The sequence below is a fragment of the Hyperoodon ampullatus genome, assembly GCF_949752795.1.
Source record: "Hyperoodon ampullatus genome assembly, chromosome: 12".
NCBI lineage: Eukaryota > Metazoa > Chordata > Mammalia > Artiodactyla > Ziphiidae > Hyperoodon > Hyperoodon ampullatus.
In genome coordinates this window covers 56,522,974-56,535,731 of record NC_136925.1, presented here as the reverse complement: position 1 = coordinate 56,535,731, position 12,758 = coordinate 56,522,974, and the positions used below count along the sequence as shown (strand labels likewise).

Sequence of the window (12,758 nt, the reverse complement as noted above, 5' to 3'; positions counted from 1 at the left end):
CTGCCCTTGAGGCTAAAGCAACATTAATTCCGTTACTGCTTCACATAATAATCATGGACACTGGAAAGGCTAGTGTTGACTTATTCTAAGAGGTTCCAGTGTACACATCGGTACAAATAAAATCCTAAAGGCTTTGGTCAAAGAGGCACAACTAGCATTTGAAAGAAAATTCTATCACTTCTTCATGATAAGTTTAAGTAGAAGCTCACTACACGAAAAATAATTAATTTCTTATAGAAGGAAAACAACAACAATAGCAAGAAGCCCCGTGGAGCAGCACATAGGATTCAAAGGCTGTTGCTTACATTGCCATAGGTCCAGTAGGAGCTCTGACATCTGTCTGAAACCCCTGAACAGAAACACTCATCACAACCTTTATGATTATCCTCTTGCAAATTGAAGAAGCCGAATTTGCAACGACTACAGTCTCCTCCTTCGACATTTTCCTATAAATAGAGAGGTGGGTTAGCAACAGAGGTGCCCTTCAAAATGGAGCATTGTCTCTATTTCCATTTATGAAAAATATAAGCTTTCTATTCTTCATTTTACCTTTTAGCCTTATTTAAAGTATAATGATATTTTAAAAAATCTTCTCAAAAGCTTCTTATTAAGTTATATGCTGTCCTAACCACACTGATGGGAAATAATTTGGATTCTAATCTACAGCAGTAAGTTACAATTTGATCTTCATTTCTGTCAAGGGTATGGAGTAAATGTCATGATAAATATAGCAATAAGTTAGACATTTGGTTTACTATTTACTGTTCTATGCTGTTGAAGTACTTCCTCTTAGGAACACATGATATATGATAAAAATAAAAGACATTAAGCTAATACATGGATGTAGAATAGAACATTGAAATTATACAGATGGTAAAATACTTTTCACTCCACATATGAAAAATACATATATTTGAAACAAGCATAAGAATCTGACAGGTAGAGAAACTGGGGCAGATAGTTATACTATTTCCCTGATGAGATCCAGTAGGAAGGGAGGCAAATTTTCCCCAGTTAATTTTCAGTGTTTCTTTTAACCTGTTGGTATAGCCAGTTAAACATATAGTAACATTATGGGAAAAAATAGTTCCCATTCAGTGACTGCTCCCCAAATTGGTTTCATTAATCCTAGGCCCAATACACTGAAAAATTATTTGTTTATAGGTGGGATTCAAGCCAGGGAAAGCTGACTATATGATGAAAAACTGGGAAGGGTATAATCTCTCAATTTAAAGAATGGTTAATCTTGACTGATGTCTTCTCAATGAAAGTTCCCTGCTTTCCAGGAAACAGATTCTCAATATTCCCCACACACGAAATTGCTCCACATTTTCCCTCTTCCTTGAATTCCCTTATTACTTCAATTCTGAAGCTTTCCTTTTCCTTAGAGAACTAACTTCTCTCTCAAATGTGTTCCCACTGCCCCTTACACATTGCTCTATTCTAACCACAAAAATGTACTGCTGTATCTTCTAAGATTATTCTCTCCAGCTACATACCATAATCCGTTCAGAGGTAGAACCCTGTCTTACTTACTTCTATAGTACCAGAAAATGGCAGTGTTCCTGGTACAACACTGAGCACTAGCTTAATAAATTAAGTTTAAATAAGTCTCTTGGGGGTCATATTTTCCACCTAGTAGATGTTTCATAAAAACATTTTTGAATAAAGCAAGATTGGTCAGAAGATAGGATAATAAAATCTGAGAACATGGGGGAAAAACAGAAGAGGGAAGAACAATAGAGAAAAAAATAGACAAATTTATAAAAAATAAACAAAGAAGTTCTCCTTGTATCCAAGAGAATAATTTATTGGAAAGTAACTTTTGGGGTCAATTTCTATGAGCTATTTACCACCTCAACCATTTCTACATTGCCGGGAGCCTAAACAAAGAGGCATCTCTAGGCCCGTTTCATGTGTCAAATTTTAGCCTCCCAATATGTACACAGATTTAATGACTGCACTGATATTCTTGCTAGTTTTTGTTTCTAAGGTAAATTTCAGATTTTTTGAGATGGTAGATGTCAACAAAACTAATCAAACTAATTTCAGACCTAAGGTGACAAATAAATCCCCCAAACCCTGAAGTTGAGAGCATCTTCAGAAGAGTACACAGGCAGGAAAGATGAAACATATCTATAATCATAATTTAGCTTATCCTGTTGAAGACACAGTACAGCTGTTCTGTACACTGTGTTCTTACGTGGTTGGTCTAATCTACTTTCATTTACTCTAATTTGAAAGCTTGGAATACCACTTTTCTGAGATTCAGACTGAGTTCAACAATTAGAAACTTTTAGACATTAGTTACATTTTCTGTAGCTACATTTTCACCTGGCAATATGACCTTGAAAAGTAATGATTAAATAATAGCAATATTCAATTTAATTTAATAAACCGAAGCATCACATTAGGGTAGACATTCTAGGGACTCTAAAGATGGGTGAGTCAAGGTCTCTGTTTTTACAAGCCAGCATCTAGAGTTGGGTAAAAAGATACATTTACAATCAAACTTAATGCAAGGTGGAATATGAAAAGGTCATCTCAGAAATAAATTAACTTATGGAAACACAGAGGAGGAGGAGGGGCTAGTTTCTGCTATGAAGGCCTGAGGAGGATTTATGAAGGAGTGGGATTTGACTTAAACTTTGGAGCATGGTTTAAAAATTCGACCTGTTGGAGGGGACAGAATAGAGGCCTATGTTAGTAAAGATATTAGGAATAAGAAATAATTCAAAGCTTAGTTTGACTTCTGGGGTTACTGGAGACTGAGTAAATAAGGCCAGTTATATGAGGACTCCATATCTACTTAATTGACCCCCAATAAAAACCCTGGACACCAAGACTTGGGTGAGTTCTCCTGGTTGGTAATACCTCATATGTGTTGTTACATACTGTTGCTGGGAGAATTTTGTATGTATGATTTTACTGGGAGAGGATAACTGGAAGTTTGTTCTTGGTCTCTCCTTGATTCTTCCCTATGCACCTTTTGTCTTTGCTGATTTTAATCTGTATCCTTTTCACTTTAATAAACCACAAGTATAACAGCTTTTCAGAGTTCTGAATCCTTCTAGTGAATCACTGAAAATGAGTGTTGTCTTGAGTCCCCCAACACACCACGGTAAAGATAATAGGATGTCTACACCTATAAGAACAGGTTAGCCAACTGGTAGTTTTACTTTGTTTATTGTGACAAATCTTTGAGGCAAAATATTTTAGATCCTGCTACAGGTCCTCAAGCTAATCCTATACTCAATTCACTTCAACCCTCTTCACAAGCAATTATCAACTCATAAATTTGCAAAGACCTTATATAATATTGTATAGCACCCCAGCTTGAAGCCACCACTTTAAGTTTCTAGACTTCTACTTTTTCAGTCCTGAGTCTATACCATACTTTTTCTTTATTTCATAATTTCTCTAGCTCCTAATCAGATTGAGCTAGACTCATTCAGTTGAGAAGTTCTTGGTTCTGACTTTTCTCTAGCTCTACTACAGTCCAATATTAAGCCAACACTAAATAGTAAATATGGTGGATATAGCACCTACTTATATGTGTGTCCTTATGGACTGGTTAAAGAGTCTCTTCAAGCTGGTAGGAAAATGAAGAATCAGGGAGAACATCTTTTTAGCTCCCTAGCACTCTGCTTTCTGGACATGTATAGAATTAATTAGTTATATCAAGTTCTACTTCCTTTTTAGTTTTTTAATCTCCCTTGAGAGAGTATATATCTAAGTAATTTCTTATTTAAGGACTGTGTCTCCAGAGTTTTCTTTACAAAGATACGAGTTTTAAAACAGTGATTACTAGAGGACATTACAGTTTGATATTTAATAAATTTTAGATTTTTAGAGTGGCACAATTCAAACACAGAAGCATGGTGTTCCAGGACTTTTATTGCACCTTCATAGAGACAGAGGTTCCCCACTTTCTAGTAGTTTGCTAATACATGTGATCTTGGAAGCTTGGGTCTCAATTCTTTTTATGGGTTCCCAGGTGCATAATTGCTTTTTCAAAACTTCTTTATGACTCATCAACAACTGTCATCCATGAAGCAACCCCTGATTGTATTCCTAATTTATTTTCAGCTTGATGGGTAAGTTTTATGGGTAAGTTCGTTAAGCATTTTAATTTCCTTTGCTATCAATATCAAATTATTAATAAATGCTCTGTATATCACTTCTCACTGTTTCTTTATTCTCTGTTATTATTCATTCATCAAATCATAGCTGAGCTACTACATATAAGGCATTATATGAAACGCCAGAGGGAACATAAAAAATGCCCTCAAGACAATTATAGCAAAGGAAGTAAGAATGTGGACAAATAAGTATAATATAAGGCACAAGGGAGTTACTGCCCTAAGAGGAGTATTGAGTACGTACTCTGGATCTGACACCGGATTTATGACCAAAGTTCTCCAATCCCTGAAAGAAGAATAAGACAGAAAAGCCACAAGGCTGAAAGAAAAGGTGTATCCCAAGGTTTGCATGATAGGAGTAAAATAGGCTACTGCAGCACTGTTCTCTTTAATTAGAATGTTAACAGATGTAAGAATGTCTATTGTAGGTCTTTTAAATCAATCAATCGATCCAAACAGTAAAACCACTGTTTCTGTTCTTTTCTTGCCACTTATATTACTAAGATCTTCAAAGGCAAATACCTTATAATGTGTCACCATCCAACTCAGTTGCTAAAGCACGGATGTGAAAACAATTGATCCTGAATACCTAATAATGATGGTGAGAGTCTGTGACTTCTAGCCCAAATACTATTTTAGTCATTATGAGACTTCTCTTTCCTTTAGCTATTATCCTATCACTTCTTTGTACGGATCAACTTTAAAAAGAATTGTTAACATGTAATTTAATACAAATTTTAAAAGTTGTTTTAACTGTTTATCTAAACAAAATGGGGTCTAATCTATTCTCTCTCTCAGCATTTCAAATGGATAGCTCTTGTCAATCCAGTAAATTTATTTTAATATTTTATTTATTTAGAGTTCAATAGTGATTCTTTCTAATTTACAAATTTAATGGTTATTTTTATACCTAAACCTATGAAATAGGTAATTTCCAGAATGCTCCAGACTTAATTTCCAGAATGCTCAGACTTCCACTCTAGAGATTAACATTCCCTTATATGACCATATTTTCCTAAAAACAAATATTCTCATTTTTTCATTTCTAAACCATTACTCCAGTTGGTTATATTAACAAAAATTAAACAGGAACTAATGAGAGTTAATTATTTTTTCATTGTCAAATATTAGTCCACATAATAATATTTTTATTCTCTTACGTATCATGATAATAAAAAGCATCACTTCAGACCAGTGGTTCTCAACCTAGTTTTTATTATCTTATCCCTAAGGAGCCTCTTTAGTCATTTTTTTCATAATCATCTCCACCATGAAATTTTAATTCTACAGATATACTGCATGTGCTGATGTACTGTGTGAATATGTTTGCCTCATACATAAAATGGATATGATATTTTGACCCAAGAACAAATTTTCATCCCCTTAGAGAGAAATATGTGCTTTATATACATATTTCTGTTGAACATATTTAGCTGAGTATCTAATTAGATATTTTGTGGCCTACCCTACAAAAAATATATGTAATAACTGTCCTTTTTGTCTTTAGTACTTTTTTTTTTCCTAAAAACAAAGTTGAATTAGAAAAATCTGACTAGGTTCTTTTTCTTGAAGTGAGATATTGTTGGGTTGACATCAGTTTTCTTTTTGCTATAGTTTACTTAGCACAGTTTCTCTCTTGAGAAGTATAGTCACAATAGTTTCCCTGTATTCTTTCTTATGAAGCCACCTTCTTATAAATTAGGAACAACTTCAACAGTACATGTTTATCTGTGATTGTTAGCCAACTGGGAATTCTACTGACAAAGTTACCAGGAATATCTCCAGTGACATTTAAGTTATTTTTTGTGATAATTGCTTCGGAAATTTTGCAGTCATGCTTGTTTATTGGGGTGTTTGTAGTCAATTACAGATTTTCCTGTTATGGCCTTCATTCTAATGTATCCTAGTATTAAAAGAAGTTAACAAAAGAAGGATAATTAGATAATTAGCATTATTTCTTGAGTGTTTACTCATTAAATATACTGTTTCAAGGCTAAATAATAAATACTTGGTGGGTTAGAAAGAGACAGAGAAGAAAATAAATGAAAATTTAGTTCTCACTTTTATAACCTTAACTTTTAATATTAGAAAGAAACAATATTTTTGAACTGTAACTGTTGCAAGAGACAAATTCTGGTATATACCTTTTATGCTAAAAATTTTACATCTGTAATTTAGATTTGGGATCAAATATATAAATCGAATGCTTTTGTAAAAATGCCCTGGGTTCGAGCCTAACAAGTTAAAGAGGTAATCATTCCTGTACATAAATGGAAAAGAGGAGGGAAACTCAAACCAATAAAAATATTAACATACACCATAAAAATCTCATTGGGGAAAAGAATGGAAACTTATCTCTACTTGTAAAAAACAATATAAATAATAAAAAAATTAATCCAGCAGGTATTTATGATTATACTTTATATTTGCACAGGGCTTCAATGTTATAATTACACCTATTGAGAGCTGGGCAAGAAAGATTTAATATCATTTTATGGATTAAGAAATATGAATCAGACAGTTTAAGCAATTGTCAAAGCTTCACACGTTTTTTAGTTTTCTCCTTTCCTTCTTTTTAATGTATGAGCCACTGTGTTATCTTCTTATGAAGAAAATATACAGAATTGATGCCATCACAGAGGTGCAATAGACATTAAATGGATTGCAAATTGTGAAAAGATCATAAAGGAAAAGAAAAAGGTGACAAGTGACTATGGCAGAAGAACGATTTATACCGTGGGATAAAGGATAGCTTTGCTGATAAGCGGAACTGAGCCTTGAAAAATGCCTAGGTAAGCAAAGGGAAAAGGTCAGAGTGAGGTTTTCCCAGCAGTCTGAATAGAATCTGTAAAATTACAGAGTTAGAAAGAGGTTGACGAGTCAAGAAATTTCAGCAAGGCTGGAAGACAGTGACTGAAGCTCAAGAATATTCTGGCGAGGTAAACCAAGGTCAGATCACATCATTTTGTGCATCAGTAAGAACTTAATGTAAAGTGCAATAAAAAACCCAAAGCAAAACAAGATGAAAATACAGATTTTGATTTCTAGTCTTTGACTTCACTATTTATCTTTCCATTATGACTTTGATAAAAATAAAAGCACATGTTCCTACCTAGGTCAAGGACTATTTATATTATTTATCAGATCCTGTAATCCAACTGACTTTGGATACATAATATAATACCAAACTTCAAAAGAGCCAATTTTTAGCATGTAGTACTTAAAATGAACAAATACCAAGAGTCAGAACAGCATTTACATTTACTTGATTTGTCATATATCTGAGATTGTCTTATCTCTTGTAATTTACCAGAAGAGAGAGGAATTTTCAAAATTTTAATAATGCATAACAATTAGTAAATACTTTTGTGTTGCACTGTTTTCATATTTTGAAATATAATTAGGATGGGGTGCTCAGTAATACCATTATCTAAAGAAGGATATAACAGAAAATCTTATGTGTAGAGGTAATAGTATTTGACAATGTATTAAGTGAGAAATTTTGTTCACCTCTTTTTAAATCAGGAAATCCTTTTTTTCCTTCAATTAGAGAAAGTTTAAATCTGGAATTATTTTAAAGCATTAGAAAAGTACATATAATATGATAATTATCCACTACCCACAACCTAGAGGTAAAAATATGAATATTTTCCCAAGTGTGCTTCAGCTATAGTTTTAAAGAAATAAAGCTTAAGCACATTTGAATCTCACTTCTCTCACTGCACTTCTACCCTATTCCTTCCCTCTTTCTCTAGAGTTAACTATTATTCTGAAATTAGTACACATCATAACAGTGTATTTAAATTTTTAAAATTGATATTTGTGTGCTCATAGAATGTTTTATGTTTTACAACTTTACATAAATGATAACATAATGGCATTTTTTTCCTTCACTTCACTTGAAATTTATCAGTGTTTTTACACATAAGACCTATTTCACTCACTCGAGTTGTTTCTTGTACCAGGTTACTTGAATATATTATAATTTATTTTTCTTCTTTATGGATATTTAGATTTTTCCTAATTTTCATTATAACAAGTAGGTCTATGTTGAACATCTTTTACATGCTTTTATATGCCTCTTTATACACGTTATATAAGATTCTTTTGGGGTAAACATCTAGATATTGAGTTGCTGGCTGACAGGTTTTTAATATCTTTAATGATACTAGATAATGCCATATTCGCCTCCTAAGTAGTGGTACTAATTCATCCTAATAACAGCATTTCCATTTCTCCAGATTTTCACCAGCACTTGATATTTGCAGCTATCTCCCCATTTTAAATATTACTTTATGGTCTTCAATAATCTTTTAAAAAACACCTGTACTTGAGAACATTTATTTCTAAGCACCACATAGTTTTGTTACTATTCTAAATGTTTTTATTACATTTCCTAATTGGTTATCACTAGTGTATAGAAATGCTACTGCTTTTTATAGACTGATTCTTATATTCTGCAATCCAGTGAAACTCTTCTGGGTTCAAAATTCTTTGACTAAAGTACATATATTCTGAGAAGTTTTTTCAGTGAAGTTGAACTATTAGAGGGAAACACAATAATCTGATATTTGTCTCTAGTTTTAATATTTTTCTCTTTGTCTTGATTAGTGGGCAGGGTTTCTACTATAAGCCATGCTGGTGGTCTTTTTTTTTTTTTTATCTTCTTCAAAGGATGTACAATTTTCTTTAATTCTACATAATTCTTTACTCCTCCATTATTTCTTGAATATTGTTTCTCCCCAATTTCATCTAATATCTTCTTTGGCCAGTCCTGCTAAATTTTATGTTGTTTTTTATCATTCTATCAGCCATGCCATTTAGCATCTCATATTTTTATTTCTTTACCTCCCTATGACAATTTACAAGTAATTTCCTCCATTCTGTATTTCTGATTCTCTATCCAGCAGTTTCTAACCTCTTGTTCAACCCATTCACTGAATTTTAAATTTCAATGACTACATATATTTTTATTTCTAGAGGTAAACTACAGTAACATTTCTCCACACCTGCTTATTCTTTGAATATAGTGCCCTATTTTGTGTTGTTTTTTCCTATTTTTTCTTTCTTTGTTCTTTTATTTTCTAGTCATATTTTTATGACTGTACATTTTCTACATATTTTATTCTATTTATATTATAAAATTATGATTACATATTTTATGTTTATATAATTTTTTTAGACTATCCTATTTTTTTTTAGTTTTTAGTGTACAAATATTCTGAATTTTATGGCTTCTGATTCCCTTTTGTAGTTATTTTCCTTTTGTGCAGTATACTGCTTTCCAGTGAGCTCACTGTCAATTAAGGCTATACTTTCTTTCCTGTGGAAATACCATTTGCTTGACTTGTTGAAGAATTCTAGCACAGAAAGGGAGAATAAAACTGACCCCATTCCCATGTGGCACACAGGTTTGAGGGTTTGACAATGCACCAATTTTACCCACCTAGAGCCCCAAAGGAAAGAGAATGTTTTCTAGTTGCCACACCTAGCTTGCAGGTGTAATTTTCTTGTGCCTGTTTGTTTCACTGCCAGGGGACATTTCTAGAGTCTAAACTTAAGTGAATTCAGTTCCAATTTCCCGCAGTGAGTCCAAATCCTAGTGTCAAGTCTCAGAAAAGCCATTAAAACTCTAAACTTTAACCCCCATCTTAGGACTATGACCAGTCTCTCCCCCCCACCCCACCCCCATGACCTTAATTGCACAGTTTTGCTTGAGTTTATGCTTAACTTAGACTTCTCTCTTTGGTTTAACATCTAGGAAATTCCCTTTCTTTCCTGAATCTATGTGATTGCAAATTTATTTGCTCTGTTTTATCCAGAATTCTTGTGTTTGAAATGGCAGAAATGGGAAAAGCAGTGTCAACTTTTCTCAGTACTGCATTTTAATAGAATGTTAGTCATTTAAAATTTACAATAGAAATAAATTTAGGCCCAAGACTTTATGACAAAGTACTTTTTAAAAATGTTTACAAACTTCAGTAAATATTTTTTTCTAATGAAAATTATGGAAAACTGTTATATATTATAGTGAAAAAGAATAAATGTGCAAATGCTTACTGGTTAATACACATTTTGGAGATGAACTCTTTTATAGATATCACTTTACCTGAATTTAAGTCTCTAGTATCTTAGCTTCTCAATAATGTTTTACCTATTAAATAGCATTTGATATATGTTGTTTTGAATAATCAACTGACAATCCTATGTCGAATCATCTTTTTGTTAAACATGCATATAATTCATGACTTTTAAAATTATGTAGATATCTATTGAGACTTGCTTTCTCCAAGTTTTTATCCCAAAAAACATTTAGTTTATAAGAACTTATAGTAATCTATTTAAAATATCACATAGTTGAAGGGTAACTCTTTTCATGATGCTAGTTACTTAATTTTTCATTCTCTTTTGTGATTTCTTAATTGCTACTTATTGTTGTGTTTTAATTGTCTATGTAGAGCTTCAAGTGACTTTGTAGAAGGCATTTTCCTTATTAGGATTATAATCACTCTTAGTGCAATATTGAGGCAGGCAGAGAGCAGGTGGTGGCTCAAGGAACTATCCCTCGGATCTCTGCTAATGGCAACAACTCTCCTGTTCTAGACTCTCTTGTTGCGGAGCATGGGCTCTAGGTGCATGGGCTTCATTAGTTGTGGCACGTGGGCTCAGTAACTGTGGCTCATGTGTTCTAGAGTACAGGCTCAGTAGTTGTGGTGCACAGGCTTAGTTGCACCACGGCATGTGGGATCTTCCCGGACCAGGGCTCGAACACGTGTCCCCTGCATTAGGCGGATTCTTAACCACTGTGCCACCAGGGAAGCCCCCTTTCTTTTTTTTCCAGTTTGATTTCCTATATTCTAGAGACTCAGGAGGTTTCTCTTCCATTTTAAGCACAGCTGTGTCTGTACTTTATTTGAGCAAGTGATAAAGGTTAGAGATTTCTGTGGAGTTTTGGAAAAGGAATAAATCACACACAGGAAATATATTTGGTAAATATTAGAGAAGATGCATTAAGAGCCTCTAGGATTGCCCCAAAAGACATACAGGATGAAGATAGGTGGTGTCCTTTAAAAAGTGATCACCCAAAGACCACTCCAGTCTTGATCTACAAGTGTAAGTCTTCATTTCTGATAATATTAGAATAAAAGGTACTAAATCTAGTTAATTACTATATTTCAGTACATGGCAACTCTTTACCATGGACTGTAGACTTTCTGCCTGTTTATATGGACAGGAGTTTTATTGTTTCAGTGGTCCAAGATAGGTACCTAAATTATCCTTGATAAAACATATACTTATTATATAACTATTATAGTATTTAGCTTCATATTTCAGACATTCCTGTCCCAATAAATGAACACTCAACATCAATACTAATATTTACTTCTTATTTTACAGTCTAACATTTGTATACATATGCACACTCATATAACAACTATCAGCATATAATTTATAGCTGCCTAGAGAAGACTAATGAATTAATAAAGGAAAGATTCTTAATAAAATTCCACCTATGTTTGAGAACAAAGAAAAAAAGAAGTAATATTTATTTTTACATCAGTATGGAATGCTAACTTTTTCAATGGAGCGTTTATTCTCTCAGCTAATATAGCTAACACTGTCTGATCTGAACGTTTTGGAGCTGATTACTATAGCTAAAGGAAATCAGTTTTATCATTTTAGACTTGGGCTTGCCTCTATGTTTCCCCTATTGTATAAGCTCCAGGTGTAATATATCACTTGGTGTTAACACGATGAGCTCTTATTTGAGTGTATACAACAAATAAAGTTGCATTTCTGAAAGTACTCTTGGGAGGAAATATTGAGCATTTCATCAATTCCACTAGGGTTTCTCACATTATTTGGTAATTAAACAGAGGATTTTGAACATGGTATTTTCAGACCTATCTGGGTTCAAATTCAGAAGATTATTTAAAAATCTAGAATAAAACCCTTGACAGAATTATTTTCAGAATTAGATACAAAGCTAAAGTAGTTTTGAGTGTACAGTAGATTTAAAGGATTGCTAGTTTTAGTGTTGTGTATTTTAAAATTAACAGACTAGATAGGTGGTGAGGGAAACCTGTTTTTGTTATAAAATAACACATTCCTAAGGTGACTTATCTTCTGTATTTGTAGGTTTTTAGACAAATGGCATATGTCTTGCTGCAGTGAACCTGGTTCTAAAGACACTTACAGGAATGCCACCAATAAAATAGAGAATGGAGATTTACAGAAGTTCCAATTGCTTAATGCCTGCAGATATATGAGAGAAACCAAGAAAAATGACCTTTGCTCTAAACAATGGGACATTACTAGAATAAACAACATACCTTACAGTTACAGGATCCAAAACAAGGGTCCTCATTTGTGCTCCCTGCACCACTGCAGTTACAGGGTTTGCAGTCTGGGTAGCCAGTGTAGCCCCTGGCACACCGATCACAGCTCACCCCTCTGAAGCCAGGTTTGCAATGACAGGACCCAGGTGCCAGACCTAATGGTAGATGAGACACATATCAATATTTTCTAACTGACTCATAACCCCCCTCAGACTATCACAAGATGGGAAAGTGCCTTGGGCGTAAAAATATAGTACTTGAAAAAAACACCTAACAA

General features: G+C 33.5%; 1 protein-coding gene across 2 annotated transcripts in view; it reads right to left on the bottom strand.

Annotated features, from left to right (window-relative positions):
- LAMA2 (laminin subunit alpha 2) overlaps window positions 1–12,758 on the bottom strand; it is a gene marked incomplete at its 5' end in the record, with an annotated part of 604,254 nt that overhangs the window by 309,359 nt on the left and 282,137 nt on the right. For both annotated transcript variants that reach the window (XM_079716968.1, XM_079716967.1), the window contains 2 exons: window positions 306–446; window positions 12,476–12,636. In XM_079716968.1, coding sequence (XP_079573094.1) covers window positions 306–446; window positions 12,476–12,636 — 302 coding nt within the window. The remainder of the gene's footprint in view (window positions 1–305; window positions 447–12,475; window positions 12,637–12,758) is intronic.